This window comes from Salvelinus namaycush, chromosome 37 (genome assembly GCF_016432855.1).
Source record: "Salvelinus namaycush isolate Seneca chromosome 37, SaNama_1.0, whole genome shotgun sequence".
NCBI classification, from domain to species: Eukaryota; Metazoa; Chordata; class Actinopteri; order Salmoniformes; family Salmonidae; genus Salvelinus; species Salvelinus namaycush.
In genome coordinates this window covers 18417183-18434356 of record NC_052343.1, presented here as the reverse complement: position 1 = coordinate 18434356, position 17174 = coordinate 18417183, and the positions used below count along the sequence as shown (strand labels likewise).

General features: G+C 42.1%; 1 protein-coding gene across 1 annotated transcript; it reads right to left on the bottom strand.

Annotated features, from left to right (window-relative positions):
- Positions 1-679: 679 nt before the first annotated feature.
- Positions 680-16859, bottom strand: LOC120031351 (phosphatidylserine lipase ABHD16A-like). The gene is made up of 19 exons (XM_038977063.1): positions 16758-16859; positions 16295-16351; positions 15968-16034; positions 15610-15696; positions 15192-15277; positions 14914-14987; positions 14581-14691; positions 11164-11278; positions 9455-9556; positions 9297-9360; positions 9045-9094; positions 8561-8684; positions 8230-8334; positions 7938-8001; positions 4795-4851; positions 4621-4683; positions 2642-2817; positions 1798-1844; positions 680-1378 (listed from the first exon to the last, which is right to left on the bottom strand). The coding sequence occupies exons 1-19, from the start codon at positions 16857-16859 to the stop codon at positions 1295-1297; spliced, it is 1635 nt and encodes a 544-aa protein (XP_038832991.1). The 3' UTR covers positions 680-1294.
- Positions 16860-17174: the final 315 nt, after the last annotated feature.

Here is a 17174-nt window from a genome sequence, read left to right as displayed (position 1 = left end):
ACCATGCTTGTCACTTATGAACATTTTGAACATCTTGGCCATGTGCTGTTATAATCTCCACCCGGCACAGCCAGAAGAGGACTGGCCACCCCTCATAGCCTGGTTCCTCTCTAGGTTTCTTCCTAGGTTTTGGCCTTTCTAGGGAGTTTTTCCTAGCCACCGTGCTTCTACACCTGCATTGCTTGCTGTTTGGGGTTTTAGGCTGGGTTTCTGTACAGCACTTCGAGATATTAGCTGATGTACGAAGGGCTATATAAAATAAACTTGATTTGAACGAATTACATTAATTTGGGGACACGTCGCAAAGCATTAAACGTTTATGGCAATTCATAAACATTGTTATTTTACCTGAAATGCACAAGGTCCTCTACCTCGACAATTAATCCATAAAACGGTCAACAGAATCGTTTCTCGTCATCTCTCCTCCTTCCAGGCTTAAAAAAAATATATATATTTATGCACGATGGCGAACGCGGGCATCCAGTTTGGGTCCTGTGTAACTTCTATTTTACCTCACGGCAACACAAACGCTCATTGACGCGTGGGTGCAATAATTTAATAATATAGATTTCTACATTTATTTTGCGACGCGATGTAGTCAAGGTATTATTCTCAGACGATAATAAGGAATTCCCTTAGACCACGCCCACATTGAAAACAAAAATTCTTTACCATTCACCCCATTGTAAAAGAGCCAACTTCGTTTATTTTTGTTTTGTACAGAAATAAAACATGCGAAAAAGCTGCTGTGTTCGATGTACATGTAGCCAGGTCAAAAATCACAACCTACTGTTCGCAATGCTCCCATGTCGAGGAAGAGCCCTGTGGCTTCAGGCTATTTGGCGTGGGAAAGCAGGCTACGTGTGGGGAAAGCACTATCACAGGTAAGACTTAACTTGTTTAGTACAGTTCGTTTGTAACTCCACTCACTACTTGTAGCTGTATAACGTTGGTCTTGACTAGCTTGATGTTCCGGTCGGCCGCTAGCATCTTCATAAAAAAGGGGCATGAGGCAATAATACGTTTTTCTAAGTAGTGAGAACGCTAGGGAGCAGTAATCTTTAGACATTTACATTTCATAATTAAGTAGACAAATGCCAAGTTTTTGCTATGAGCCAATGGGGTAACCACAGGTAGGCAGGGTCGCAACGTTCTAATACCAACTGGGTCTAGCTGCCTTGAACACCTCCCATAGATACATATAACACATTCAATCCATGCGCTGTAAACCTCTGATTGGTTGGTCTCGCCAGGCTCTTTGCTTCTCGTTTCTATCCATCCTTCAACCCTCTTTCTACAGTCTCCAAGGGGCAGTGAATTCAGAGTAGGGGAGAGGAGTGCAGTGAGTTGAGTCGAAGTTCCGCATGTACTTCCGTGCCTGAGAAAGGGAGGGAACAAGTGATGGAGATGGGAGGGAAAACAATGAACGAGAGAACATTCCCAGTGGAAATCTGTAGATTTGCTTTTGTCTGACTTTAATGGAAGCCCACTCACCTCCTTACCATTTCCATATAAAGGGAATCAGATGTACATAACAGGCATTAGCCCACCACAGAACAGCTGTAGTAAATTACTTAAACCACAGAGCCAATAGAAATACATTGCACCAGACACAAGGAGAGCACAGGTGACCTAGTTACTATGGAAACCTCAAGTGTTCTTCAGCATTGGGGGGGTAAGCAAAGGATGGGGTGAAGGAGACAAGATTGAAAGGCTCTGATGGAGACGGGGGGAATAGAATGCAAGTCATGTTGTAGAGAGGAGGAACAACGGAAGATGAAAGAAGCGGTTTCTCACCAGGAAAAGAGCCAGTTGCCGTCTTCCCTCCAGTGTCATGTCCTCACCTGACAAAACAGGCAGGAAAAGCTTAATACCACAACACACACAAGTGTTTATATAGGTCTCTATGTTGTGTTTTGTCCTATATTTTTAATCCCATCCCCCATAGGAGGCCTTTTGGTAGGCCGCCATTGTAAATAATAATTTGTTCTTAACCAACTTACCTTGTTAATTAAAAAAATACATATGGATACACAATCTCAGCAGAGAGCAGTGGTGTAAAAATACTACTTAAGTCGTTTTTTGGAGTATCTGTACTTTACTTCTATGTATTTTTACTCCATACATTTTCCCTGACACCCAAAAGTACTAGTTACAATTTGAATGCTTAGCAGTACAGGAAAAAGGTCCAATTCACACACTCATCAAGAGAACGTCCCTGGTCATCCCTACTGCCGCTGATCTGGTGGACTCACTAAACATAAATGCTTCCTTTGTAAATTATGTCTGAGTGTTGGAGCTGCCCCTAGCTGTCAAAAAAGGAAATTGTGCCGTCTGGTTTGCTAAATATAAAGAATATGATGTATAGCTTTTACATTATCTCAAGTATGACAATTTTGTACTTTTTCCACCACTGTACTTTAGTAAAAGTATCAGATTTTAAATATACTTAAGTAGTATTTTACTGGGTTACTTTTACTCAAGTATGACAATTGAGTACTTTTCCCACCTCTGGCAGAGAGTAGTGTCTAAGAGGCAGTAAAAGACCAAAATAAATTCCATCATCAAGTAGTTCATCTAGGGAGATTCTAATCTAAGTCAAACAGCTGTAATGGTGTTGTCATTTGAGGAGTAGTCTTACCAACGCTCCAGGGGAAGAAAACGTCTCTCTCCGTCTTATACGACTGCAGTACAGACACACACCAGTCATCATCCACCTCATAGCTACTGTACACCGCTGCCTCTTCTACGTGGTTGGAGGCTGCCAGCCATGCTCTGATGGCCCTGACTCCATCGTCTGTCATCACCTTGGGGTACCTGAAGATATGACATCAGAAAGGGTTTAAAACAGAAACACAGTGCTCACTCTGTTCCAAGTGTATGTATACAGTTGAAGTCAGAAGTTTACATACACTTAGGTTGGAGTCATTAAAACTCATTTTTCAACCACTCCACAAATTTCTTGTTCACAAACTATAGTTTTGGCAAGTTGGTTAGGACATCTACTTTGTGCATGACAAGTAATTTTTCCAACAATTGTTTACAGACAGATTATTTCACTATCACAATTCCAGTGGGTCAGAAGTTTACATACACTAAGTTGACTGTGCCTTTAAACAGCTCGTAAAATTCCATAAAATGATGTAATGGCTTTAGAAGCTTCTGATAGGCTAATTGACATCATTTGAGTCAATTGGAGGTGTACCTGTGGATGTATTTCAAGGCCTACCTTCAAACTCAGTGCCTCTTTGCTTGACATCATGGGAAAATCAAAAAAAATCAGCCAAGACCTCAGAAAGAAAATTGTAGACCTCCACAAGTCTGGTTCATCCTTGGGAGCAATTTCCAAACGCCTGAAGGTACCACGTTCATCTGTACAAACATTAGTACGCAAGTATAAACACCATGAGACCACGTAGCCGTCGAACCGCTCAGAAAGGAGACACGTTCTGTCTCCTAGAGATGAACGTACTTTGGTGCGAAAAGTGCTATCAATCCCAGAACAGCAGCAAAGGACCTTGTGAAGATGCTGGAGGAAACAGGTACAAAAGTATCTATCCACAGTAAAACAAGTCCGATATCGACATAACCTGAAAGGCCGCTAAGCAAGGAAGCAGCCACTGCTCCAAAACCGCAATAAAAAAGCCAGACTATGGTTTGCAACTGCACATGGGGACAAAGATCGTACTTTCTGGAGAAATGTCCTCTGGTCTGATGAAACAAAAATAGAACTGTTTGGCCATAATGACCATCGTTATGTTTGGAGGAAAAAGGGGGAGGCTTGCAAGCCGAAGAACACCATCCCAACCGTGAAGCACGGGGGTGGCAGCATCATGTTGTGGGGGTGCTTTGCTGCAGGAGGGACTGGTGCACTTCACAAAATAGATGGCATCATGAGGATGGAAAATTATGTGGATATATTGAAGCAACATCTCAGGAAGTTAAAGCTTGGTCGCAAATGGGTCTTCCAAATGGACAATGACCCCAAGCATACTTCCAAAGTTGTGGCAAAATGGCTTAAGGACAACCATGTCAAGGTATTGGGAGTGGCCATCACAACACCCTGACCTCAATCCCATAGATAATTTTTGGGCAGAACTGAAAAAGCGTGTGCGAGCAAGGAGGCTTACAAACCTGACTCAGTTACCATCTCTGTCAAGAGGAATGGGCCAAAATTCACACTACTTATTGTGGGAAGCTTGTGGAAGGCTACCCGAAACGTTTGACCCAAGTTAAACAATTTAAAGGCAACGCTACCAAATACTAATTGAGTGTATGTAATTTCTGACCCACTGGGAATGTGATGAAAGAAATAAAAGCTGAAATAAATCATTCTCTCTACTATTATTCTGACATTTCACATTGTTAAAATAAAGTGATGATCCTAACTGATCTAAGACAGGGAATTTTTACTAGGATTAAATGTCAGGAATTGCGAAAAACTGAGTTTAAATGTATTTGGCTGAGGTGTATGTAAACTTCCGACTTCAACCGTATATAGTACAAGGCAACACAGATGTCTGTGTGAGGTTGTGGATAATAACGTCTGTAGTGTACATAGACATACGTGAGGTCTTACTAGAACAGGTCTATGTGAGGTCTTGGAGACAGAGAACCAACCTGAACTGCAGAAGTTTGAGCAGGAGGTTGTTTCCTCTGTTGGACATGATGTCTTCTGGACCCCTGAAACAACAGTCAGTCAGTGAAACCAGCCACTATAGCTATGCGCTGGTAAGTCGAGGTAACCTGAACGGGCTCTAAGTCTTCTTTATTCATGTCTTCATAGTGACTCACGTGGTGGTAATGATCTCATCTTTGGTTCTTCTGATTAGAAGCACTGGTCCCTGGTACCTAAGGAAGAAATCTTGTGTGTTAGGGTCATAAAATACTCCCATCTTCCCTTAGGGTAAACAGCACCCCTTTTGATTTGAACAAAACCTCCCATACACGTTTGCCCATTGTAGAAGTGCTCCGAAATTGTCCTTTTGGACCTGAATGCCAAAATATTCAGGAGAATAAAGGTGCTCAAAGTTGACCTATTTTGCATATCCCACCATACCATCAGATAGCCATGTCTTCATCACTGGAAAAGATAAAGTTTTAATCAATTAAAAGCTTTAAAAAAAACAGGGTTATCCAACTATTTTATTTTTTCTTAAATAATGAATTTTTTATAGTCATTTTAACCTTAAACACAATTATCTAAAAACTTGTAAACTCTTTTGTTCTTCATATTTGCATATGTTGTAGCTACCCTACTTTACATCTGATGTTCCAGGCTGCATCACATCCGGCCGTGATTGGGAGTCCCATCGGGCATCGCACAATTGGCCCAGCGTCATGCAGGTTTGACCGGGGTAGGCCATCATTGTAAATAAGAATTTGTTCTTAACTGACTTGCCTAGTTAAATAAAAAGGTTACATTAATTAATAAAAAAATAAAATAGTGCCCGGTTGAGACAATATGCTTTGAATTCAGTAGTGGTCACGATACCAGAATTTTGACTTCAATACAGATACCAGGACTAGAATTACGATACTCAACACCAAACAAATGAATGTTAGCCAGTCACAGAATGGCACTTGATCCAGACAAACTCAGCTACTGACTGCTCTGTTCAATCGTTGGGCATCTTTTAAATTCAATATCATTAGATTTGAACGTTTTTACTGCACCATTTTTCAGAGACTGTATAATTGATTAATTAATCCATACATAGCAATCAATTTTACTTGGTTTTTACTCATCTATTTACATAACGGTAATTTATTTGAATGGTTAATCTCTATTGATAAACTGGGTAAATCAAGTTGTAGCCTAGGCCTATACAGTGTACAAAACATTAAGAACACCTTCCTAATATTGAGTTGCCCTCAGAACAGACTCAATTCATCAGGGCATGGACTCTATAAGGTATCGAAATTGTTCCACAGGGATGCTAGCCCGTGTTGATTCCAATGCTTCCCACAGTTATGTCAAGTTGGCTGGATGTCCTTTGGGTGGTGGACCATTCTTGATACACACGGGAAACTGTTGAGCGTGGAAAAACCCAGCAGCATTGCAGTTCTTGACACATTCAAACCGGTGCACCTGGCACCTACTACCATACCCATTCAAAGGAAGTTAAATCTTTTGTCTTTCCCATTCACCCTCTGAATGACACACATACCCAATCCATGTCTCAAGGCTTAAAAATCCTTCTTTAACCGGTCTCCTCCCCTTCATCTACACTGATTGAAGTGGATTTAACAAGTGACATCAATAAGGAATCATAGCTTTCACCTGGTCACTCATGGAAAGAGCAGGTGTTCCTAATGTTTTGTACACAATACATGTGTGTGCATATTTAATAGGAGTGAGTGCATGCATTGAGTTGAGCTTGTTTTGGCTGATTTCATGGGGCTACAGATAACACAGTTTCCCTCCCATTTGGGACTTATTTTATTGTAATGATCAACAACATTTGCATAGAAGTAGCTTATTTGATAAAACTGCGTGCTGTGTCTAACCAGTAACGACGTCATTCACAAGAGGGGGGGGGGGGGGGGGGGCCGTCGGAGCCGTATTAGCACACCATTCAGTTCGCTGAGGCAATAGATCATCCTTGGGAGAGACGTGCCTTTACATTAGCTGCGCTGACAGAGACTTGATCCGCGAGTCAGATTGACAGAAGTACTGAATGTAACAAATTCTAGTACCAAACTGTTTTTCATGTTCTAGTATTGAAAAAGTACAGAAGTTTCATTATAAACTGGGTTGGTCGGGCCCTGATGCTGATTGGCTGACTGCAGGGTTGGTGTCATGTTTTGGCTGTTAAATGCACCAAAAAAAAGCTAATACAATGGAAATGTCAACTTTCAAATGGTACCACAAAGATGGTTGGTGGTCCACACAGAATGTTGACTTGAATGGGAATATCTGTTTTAAATTACTGTCAACCCTCCATAGAAAACCTATAGAAATATAAATAATAGAATATGTATGACCATTAATGTTAACATTCAACAGTGGGCCATCTGTGGTAGTAATTAGAAGTTAAAATGTCAATGGTGTAACAGCTAAATTGCAGTGGTCTGAAGGGATAGGTCCATCCTATTAATTATATTCCTATGATTAAAATGACACCCACCCTGTATTCAAGAGCATGTTGTGTTTCAACTGATGGCGTACACAACACAAAAATCTCTATGGAAAATAGGGTCTAAGCTAATTGATCATTGAGATTAAAGGTAGCATAAATGTAACATGGATTTGCATTAGAATACACATCAAAAGTACCAATGTAAACTTACACCTCACTTTTCTATTTTTGGAGTTATTACATAAAACCGATCAGTGTTCCGAAGAATGCTGAAGTCATGAAGGAAAATGTTTTTCCGGAGTAATTGAGGACCCGGCAAGCCAGCCTACTACCTGTAATAACTTAAAAACATAACTACATATTTTTACTTATAGGTAACCAGATCGTGACTACAACTAAGCTACTAAGTCTTTGACCACACTTGTTACATTGGTGAGTAAAAACTCATGCTTCCTACCCTTTAAAAAGGGGGGGGAAATGAAACATCTAGAATTTATACAAGAGTTTGACAACCCTGTTTTTAAGCTTTTAATTGATATCGACCTCAACTGTTTATCTTTTCCAGTGATGAAGACATGGCTATCTGATGGTATGGTGGGATATGCAAAATAGGTCAACTTTGAGCACCTTTATTCTCCTGAATATTTTGGCATTCAGGTCCAAAAAGTCCCTTTCTGACCACTTCTTCCATGGGTAAACATATACGGAAAGTTGTGTTCAAATCAAATGGGATGCTGTCAAAAAGTAATTAAATTCAAATAGATTTACTACATATTTTCCATGGATGATATGTTTGTGTCAGTCACACACACACACACGCAAAGTGTTTGTGTGAGTAAAGAATGTTGCACTTACTTGCAGAGTTGATCTGCGCTGTTGAGGTTCATGTACTGCCTGACTGTGTGTGTCACCAGCGGCCCTGAAACACACAATTTTCATTGTCAGATCCTGAACCAAACACAGCCCTTACAAAGACACACACCTCAGGCCTTTAGGAGATGCTCTTATCCAGAGTGACTATTCACTTCTTAAAGAATATATCTCATAATAGGAAAAAAGTGTCATCCAAAGACATAATACATTTCTGTTTATATGACATCATTGGTCTTTTCCACGCCTTGACCTATGACCCCTGCGCGAGACTCACTCCAGCTGTCGGGCATGACCTTGAGGGCCAGAGGCAGCAGGTCATCAAAGGATGCGTCCAACACCAGTGCTTGGATCTCTGGATAGGACATCACCGCCCAACTGGCTGAGAGAGAGAAATATATAGACAGAGAAAAGGAAGTATGAGAGGGGAGGAGGAGAGAGAAGGGAGAAGAATGAGGAGAGAGGTTGAGAGAAGCGCAGGATGGAGAGAAAATGATGAGGGGGGAGAAATAAAGAAGTGGTGCTTTCAGTATGTTGGTGAAATTGGTCAACTCATTCCCACAACAAACTAGGACCAGACAAACGGCATATACCAGTAGAGTACATACCTGTGAATCCCCCTATGGACCAGGCATACACCACTATGTCACTGAGCTGGAAGCCCAGCTTGTGCACTGCAAACTGGATCACTACATCCATGGCATTGGCCTCATTCTGGGGGAACGGTACGCCCTAAGAGAAATAAGGGAGTGGATAGAGGAACGAAGAGTTATTGTTTTACATTTACTTTCATGTCAATGCACATTTTGAGACGGAAACAAATCTGCTGCTAACACAGACATTTTAGTAATTTAGCAGGCGCTCTTATCAACTCACAGTAGTGAGTGGATACATTTTCCTACATTTACTTACTGGTCCCCTGTGGGAATCGAACCCACAACCCTGTGTGTCTTCCAACATTCTCCAAGAATGACCCGTGTAGACAAACCAGACTTTCCACATAAGACAAACTTACCTAATAATGCCATTGAAACGTGCTGGTAAGTTCACACAAAAGCATGATGGGGAAGAGCGAGGGACACTAAGGCTTACCGTGCTTCCTGCAAAGCCAGGGTGGTTCCAGCCAAGCACTGAGTATCCACCTGCAACACAGACAGAAACAGTTTTATACTGCTCTAGTTTGAATTTAACAGGTTATGGGAATATGTTAACAACCATGTATGAACAGTGATCTTACAACAAAGGGAGGAAGGAAGGATGGTAAGTAAGATGAGTGGAAGGAACTAAAAAAGAAAGTATTTCTAATGTGTAAAAAAAAAAGTGTCAGACCCAGAGGTTCCTTACCTTCCAATGGAGTGTTCATACAGCCCACCTCATAGAAGCCTGCGTTCCCCTCACAGCAGATCACCTACAGCAGGACATACAGCAAACACTATAGACCTCACATGGAACCACGGGTAATGTAGTTATGATGGTTCATAGAGCATTGTGCAGGTCCTTACCAGAGTCTGTCCGTGCTGTCCTTCGTCTCTCCTGCGGTCCACAAACATGGTATCAATCTCATTCCCATCACACGCCACCAGCTTGTTCCTCTGGCCCTCACACTGCACACAGAGAAGAGAGGGAGGGAGGTACAGAAACGGATCGGAAGAGAGAAACTTAAGTTAAGCAGGTCTAAAAGCTAAAGGTTGCATATATTGCATTCGGAAAGTATTCAGACCCCTTGACCTTTTCCACATTTTGTTACAGCCTTATTCTAAAATGGATTAAATAGTTTTTCCCCCTCATCAATCTACAGACAATACACCATAATGACAAAGCAAAAACAGGTTTATAGAAATGTTTGCAAATTTATAAAAATAAATAACTGAAATATTACGTTTACATAAATATTCAGACCCTTTACTTAGTACTTTGTTGAAGCACCTTTGGCAACGATTACAGCCTCGATTCTTCTTGGGTATGACGCTACAAGCTTGGCACACCTGTATTTGGAGAGTTTCTCCCAATTTTCTCTGCAGATCCTCTCAAGCTCTGTGAGGTTGGATGGGGAGTGTCGCTGCACAGCTATTATTAGGTCACTCCAGAGATGTTTGATCAGGTTCAAGTCCGGGCTCCGGCTGGCCTGCTCACTGACATTCAGAGACTTGTCCCGAAGCCACTCCTGCGTTGTCTTGGCTGTGTGCTTCAGGTCGTTGTCCTGTTGAAAGGTGAACCGTCATCCCAGTCTGAGGTCCTGAGTGCTCTGGAGCAGGTTTTCATCAAGGAACTCTGTACTTTTCTCCCTTCATCTTTCCCTCGATCCTGATTAGTCTCCCAGTCCCTGCCACTGAAAAACATCCCCATAGCATGATAATGCCACCACCATGCTTCACCGTTGGGATGGTACTAGATTTCCTCCAGACGTGATGCTTGGCATTCAGGCCAAAGTGTTCAATCTGGTTTCATCAGACCAGAGAATCTTGCTTCTCATGGTCTGAGAGTCCTTTAGGTACATTTTGGCAAACTCCAAGCCGGCTGTCATGTGCTTTTTGCTGAGGAGTGGCTTCCATCTGGCCACTCTACCAGAAAGGCCTGATTGGTGGAGTGCTGCAGAGATGGTTGTCCTTCTGGAAGGTTCTCCCATCTCCACAGAGGAACTCTAGAGATCTGTCAGAGTGATCATTGGATTCTTGGTCACCTCCCTGACCAAGGCCCTTCTCTCGGGGGTTCCAAACTTCTTCCATTTAAGAATGATGGAGGCCACTGTGTTATTGGGGACCTTCAATGCTGCAGAAATGTTTTGTTTTTTGGTACCCTTCCCCAGATGTGTGTCTCGGCACAGTCCTGTCGCAGAGCTCTACAGACAATTCCTTGTTTTTGCTCTGACATGCACTGTCAACTGTGGGACCTTATATAGACAGGTGTGTGCATTTCCAAATCATGTCCAATCAATTGAATTTACCACAGATGGACTCCAATCAAGTTGTAGAAACATCAAGGATGATTCATGGAAACAGGATGCACCTGAGCTCAATTTTGAGTCTCATAGCAAAAGGTCTGAACACTAAAAACCTGTTTTCACTTTGTCATTATGGAGTATTGTGTGTAGATTGATAACAAAATGTGGAAAAAGGGGTCTGTATATTTCTGAATGCACTGTATATGAATACATTAACTATTGTAAATTAATGTAACCTGACCCTACTGTGGGGTGTGTGTGGTGACTCACCTCTTCTATAAGTCTAGCCTGGCCCTGTTGTAGCATGGGTCTCATAGCCCTTTGCAGTAGGAATACAGACCCAGGGTATAGCATCCTCCTCCCAAATGAGTGGGCAATCAGAAAACTAGAGAGGAGGAGAAAGAGGGAGGGGAGAGAAAAGGTCGAGTCAGTGGGCTAGCAGGCAGTAATGTAATATCAATCAAATATACCAAGCCTGCCTGCTATAACAGTGTGACGCAGAGAGACAGTGATAGAAACAGTAGTTGTAGTTAGTTACATTATGACCTGTGTAGTACGATATGACTATGTTGCATGGTAGTGTGGCATATTGTAGTCTATTGAGTGTTTATACCTTACGATGTGGCATGGTAGAATATAGTGTATTTGGTTTAGTACCTGATTATGTGGTATGGTAGAATATAGTGTATTTGGTTTAGTACCTGACGATGCGGTAGAATATAGTGTATTTGGTTTAGTACCTGATTATGTGGTATGGTAGAATATAGTGTATTTGGTTTAGTACCTGACGATGCGGTAGAATATAGTGTATTTAGTTTAGTACCTGATTATGTGGTATGGTAGAATATAGTGTATTTAGTTTAGTACCTGACGATGTCTTAGAATATAATGCAATTCCACTGAACAAAAATATAAAAAAGCAACATGTAAGGTCTTGGTTCCATGTTTCATGAGCTGAAATAAAAGATCCCAGAAATCTTCCATACTTACAAAAAGCTTTTCTCTCCAATTTATCTGGACAAATTTGTTGACATCCCTGTTAGTGAGCATTTCTCCTTTGCCAAGATAATCCATCCACCTGACAGGTGTGGTATATCAAGAAGCTGATTAAACAGCATGATCATTACACAGCTTGTTGTGTGGCCTTTTATTGTCCCCAGTACACAATGCCACAGATGTCAAGTTGAGGGAACGTGCAATTGGCATGCTGACTACAGGGATTTCCACCAGAGTGGTAACCAGAGAATGTTAATTTATTTACCAAAAGCCGCCGCAAATGTTGTTTTAGAGAATTTGGCAGTATTTTCAACGGGCCTCACAACCGCAAATCATGTGTATGGCGTCGTGTGGGTAAGCGGTTTGCTGATGTCAACAATGTGAACAGAGTGCCCCATGGTGTTGCTGGGGTTATGGCAGGTTTCCCAAAATCGGTCTTCAGGACCCCAAGGGGTGCATGTTTTGGTTTTTGCCCTAACACTACACACCTAATTCAGATAATCATCAAGCTTTGATAATTTGAATCAGCTGTGTAGTGTTAGGGCAAAAACCAAAACGTGCACCCCTTGGGGTCACGAGGACTGAGTTTGGGAAACGCTGGGTTACGGTACGTGCAGGCATAAGTTCAGGCCCAATGTCGTGCCATTCATCCACCGCCATTACCTCATGTTTCAGCATGATAATGCACAGCCCCATGTCGCAAGGACCTGTACACAATTCCTGGAAGATGAAAATGTCCCAGTTCTTCCAGGGCCTGCATACACAGACATGTCACTCCTTGAGCATGTTTGGGATGCTCTGGATTGACGTGTACAACAGTTCCCGCCAATATAAAGCAACTTTGCACAGCCATTGAAGAGGAGGGGGACAACATCCCAGAGGCCACAATCAACAGCCCGATGAACTGTAAGCGAAGGAGATGTGTTGCGCTGCATGAGGCAAATGGTGGTCACACCAGATACTGACTCGTTTTCTGATGCACGCCCCTATTTTTTTAAGGTATCTGTAACCAACAGATACATATCTGTAATCCCAGTCATGTGAAATCCATAAGGCCTAATTTATTTATTTCAATTGACTGACTTCCTTATATAAATTGTAACTCTGAAATTGTTGAATTTTGCATTTATATTTTTGTTCAGTGTAGTTTAGTACCTGACAATATGGCATGGTAGAGTACAGTGTGTTGTGGGTATTTTAGTCTGTTTATACCTGACAATGTAGCATGGCAGACAGGGGTCGACGTTAACGCTTGTCCGCTTGCCGAGGGCAAGTAAAAAATAAATGTAAAAAAAGGACAATAAGAATATAGATTTAAGTTGTCCGAATGGACAAGTAAAATTAATTCCAATATAAATTAGGGTACTCCATTCAGAATTGGATCTGTGTCCTCCAGATGCAGTGTTACACACTGTTCTCCTAATCTATGCAGAGCGCATCAGAGTATAATTATTGAAAGCCTGCGTTGACAGGCACGAGTAGTCTTTCAATCAGGCAGTCGAGAGATGCGTTTTTGAGATCAAAGCGAGTCGCATGTGCACATTTGTTGATATTCATTGCTTGTTAGTGAGTCATTTGCCCACTTATAGCTCATTTTTGGTCAGCAACGAAAATCCTGGAAAACTCATGGTGTGTGCGCCAGTGGGCCGCGTGTGCCAGTGGGCCGTTGCCAGAGGAGAGCAGGTAGGTAAAATAATGATATACAACAGACTAACTAGATAGCCAATTCAAAACAGTGTAGTTTGGCTGGGTATCTTGCTCGTTAACTACTTAGCATGTATTCATGTAATTGACATGTCCAATGTCCTAAAATAAAACTTTCCACTGGCACTTGTGTATAACCGCAAATGGGGGACACACAGTTGATACGGGTGCAGTTGATGAAACCAAATGCGGCATACTCCGGTTGTAAAACAGTCTCTCAAGCCCTCAAAATTGGCTAGGATTCTCTTCTATTCAATACTGGCCATGTAATTCTAACAAAGTAAAAAATATATATTAGAATATCCTAATTGACAAGTAACTCCAATGTTGTCAACATCTTCCCTGAACACTGAATATTTTGCCGGCTGCGACAGAGCCTGGGCTCGAACCCAGAGTCTCCGGTGGCACAGCTAGCACTGCGATGCAGTGCCTTAGACCACTGCGCCACCCGGGAGGCCAAAAAATAAAGTATTTAGTTGTAATTGTAATGTTGCAGGGTGGACAAACCATCCTCCAGGAGAGCTACTGGGTGTGCAGGCTTTTGCTCCAGCCATGCTCGAACACACCAAATTGCAAAAAATTATCAGCTGCTCAACAGGACCTTGATATTTGTGCAGGGTTGGATCCAAAGTCTGCACACCCGGTAGCTATCCAGATGGAGGGTTGACGGACCACGTGTTTTAAACAGAAGCCTATCAGTGCAGTATTTTACTTTGTGGGGGGTTAAGTGCCTTGCTCAAGGCCACAACAGTAGGAGATAATGTATAGTAATGAAGGATGTTTTACATAATACAACACAATTTTCAGTCACCTTTTTGGCCCATGGTGTTACATACTTGCCCCCCCCCAAAAAAAAGGTGACGAGCCTTCGCACAAGTTTAAAAAAAAAAAAAAAAAAAAAAAAAAAAGTCCTACAAGTTGCTAAAAATGGTAATGTCAAGCCCTGGTAGAGTACAGTGTATTGTGGATATTGTAGTCTGTCTATACCTGACGATGTGGCATGGTAGAGTGCGTAAAGAGTTGAGCACGCTGTCTGCTGCCCCTCTCAGTTTGGGCTCTGGCTTCAGTAGAGACACTCCTGTCTTGGACAGCAGCTTCCTGCCACACAGGATGTTAAGAAGGGACATTTAACAAATCAACCAGAGCTATATAGTGAAAATAGAGCCTTACTCTCAAATCATAACCCAGACACAGTCATCCTGTTTACATTTACTGTACCACCTTGTGTATTTCAAACCAAAAAAATACAATCACAGTGTAAAAATTAACACACGTGTAAAAGGTTCACATCAATACGCAAATTACACACACACAACTCACGGATTGCTAACTTCTTCCCAGCTGAAGTCTGCCGGCCAGTGAGAGAAGTCAAAATCATAGCAGGCCAATTTTTTCTACAGACAGAACATTCAAAATTTGTGATCAGGAAGAATAGATGTGGCTTGTTTCTTGAATTCAAGATTGACAACCACTAGCAAAACAGGCCTGAGAATAATATCAAATGACATATAGGGTACTGGTTAGACATAACGCACCATATGGGGAATAGGGAGGGTGTCATTTGAGACGCAGCCCAGCTGTTGACATAGCAGTGTTACCTTGTTGCTAGGCGTGTGGTTCTTCCTGGTTTCCTCCAGAATGGAGATGAACTGCTGATACTCCGAGTTCCTCCACCGTCCCCAACCTGAGAGAGGGAAAGGGAGAGAGAAGCAGAGAGTGCCAGAGAGAGTCTCAGGGGTGTACTTAGTGTACCTGATAGACCCACACCTTGTGAGGGAGTCAGTGTGTGAAATCGTAACCCCACAGGAATGCAATCGTAGTTGCCGGTAGCCTAGTCACACACAATCCAATGTCTGTGTAGCAGATGAAGAACACTACATTCTCTACAATTAGGTTTTGAGATGTTATAAGATTTTATGGGGAGAAAAAAATCCATTGAACACAGAGGATTTCTCAAACCAGACCAATCCAGGAAGAGCAATACAAGTTCAGTAAAAAGAGTGGTAAAGTTCTCACCTCTCAGACAGGCGACTCCCAGCAGACAAACCATTACTGTTCCCACATACTGACTGACTGGGACCAGCTTACTGCTGCAGATGTACCCTGAAACACACAGCAACAGTTTGGCCTACGAACACTACACACACAAACAATTAGGCTAGTAATACCCATTTGCTCCCTCTTTCTTGCACTCTTTCGCAATCAAGCATGCACACATGTCCTATGTCAAACCATATCACCACTAGCCAGTACCAATACTTACCTACTACACTACAGCTGGGTGGTATTAATAGTTAAACCAAATAAGACCATTATTGCATGAGTCATTTTTGTTACCTTTCATATCGCATGAGTGAACACACACACACACTACCTTTTCTGTAAAGGTAGCAGAGGAGGAGAGGAGAGCTGTAGTATGACAGAGACCACAAAGCTGACGCCTGGTGGGAGAACACACAAGAGAACAGTTGCATCTCAACACAAAGTATGAGAATGTATAGACTACCTGTATAGCTATGCAAGTGTGCTACTTGTCTTTACTTGTGGCTTCAATTTATGCAAAAACAAAAATCAAAGGTTGTGTATTACAGTGCAGGTCACTGCATGTAATAGTAAAATAGAGTTTGTTCTCTAGCTAATCAAAGTCATAATCAACAATTAGATACTACAACTTGTGGTAACTTGCTAGTTATATACTGACCCATCCGAGGATGCTGTCAGTGTGTTTCTCCAGGCTCTTGGGTTGATAAGTCCATCCCTGGGGTTGTAAGATAAGGGGAAAGTAGTTAGCTGCTAAATGAGTGGTGACTAGCCAAGCCAGCTATGGATAAGCGCAAGGATCTCCCTGCCTAGCTAGTACAGCTAACGTTAGCTACCTAGCATAGCTAACAGTGACTTAGGTTACGTGCTTGCTAGCATGCTCAGCTGCAACAACGCAAAGATAGCCATTATACTTGATTCTCCTGGTATCTAGCTGAACATTACCAAATGTGTTAACTATGCATACATTTTCACATTGTCACCTCTGTCATTCAGTGACTGACAGCAGTTTCAATAACATGTCAAGACCGGAGCGCAACTAGTGCTAGCGTTGAACAAAGTTGCATTCCTATCTCTTCCTGGGTCGGTCACAAACACAAGCACGTTATCTGCCGTGAGCCTACCCTCCTCCCTGCTCTTCCTTCGGGTCGGGACTCCCCCTGTGAACGGTGCACTCTCTGGAGATGAGGCCCCAAAAAGCAGCGAAACCACATCCAGCCGGCCATTCTTCCTCTGGTAGCTACGGAAGCCGACACAGGACGTAAATTCCAGACATACAACGTCCAAGCGTTTTCTTCTTCAGTATAATAGCGTTCCCAACAATTATATGTGCATTCCGCCACCTACTGTACAGGTAGATAATAAATATCCAAGAAAGGGAATAATGCGGGGTAAAAATAAATCCATACAAACGATCAATAACACACTTTTAATTAAACTAAATCAGCATGGTTTTCTGTTCTAATCAGGTACTTAACACAGGCTCAGAACGATCCTGTGAGGGTGGCATATTTTCTGGCGACAGTAGTCCTTGCAGTGCT

Excerpts from the sequence above, each read along its gene's own strand:
- LOC120031351 (XM_038977063.1), bottom strand. The coding sequence starts at position 16,859 with ATGGCCGGCTGGATGTGGTTTCGCTGCTTTTTGGGGCCTCATCTCCAG. Across the intron at positions 16,035-16,294 it reads CTGACAGCATCCTCGGATGG|GCGTCAGCTTTGTGGTCTCT; the intron begins GTCAGTATATAA and ends TTCTCCCACCAG. Across the intron at positions 15,697-15,967 it reads CTGCTACCTTTACAGAAAAG|GGTACATCTGCAGCAGTAAG; the intron begins GTAGTGTGTGTG and ends TGTGTGTTTCAG.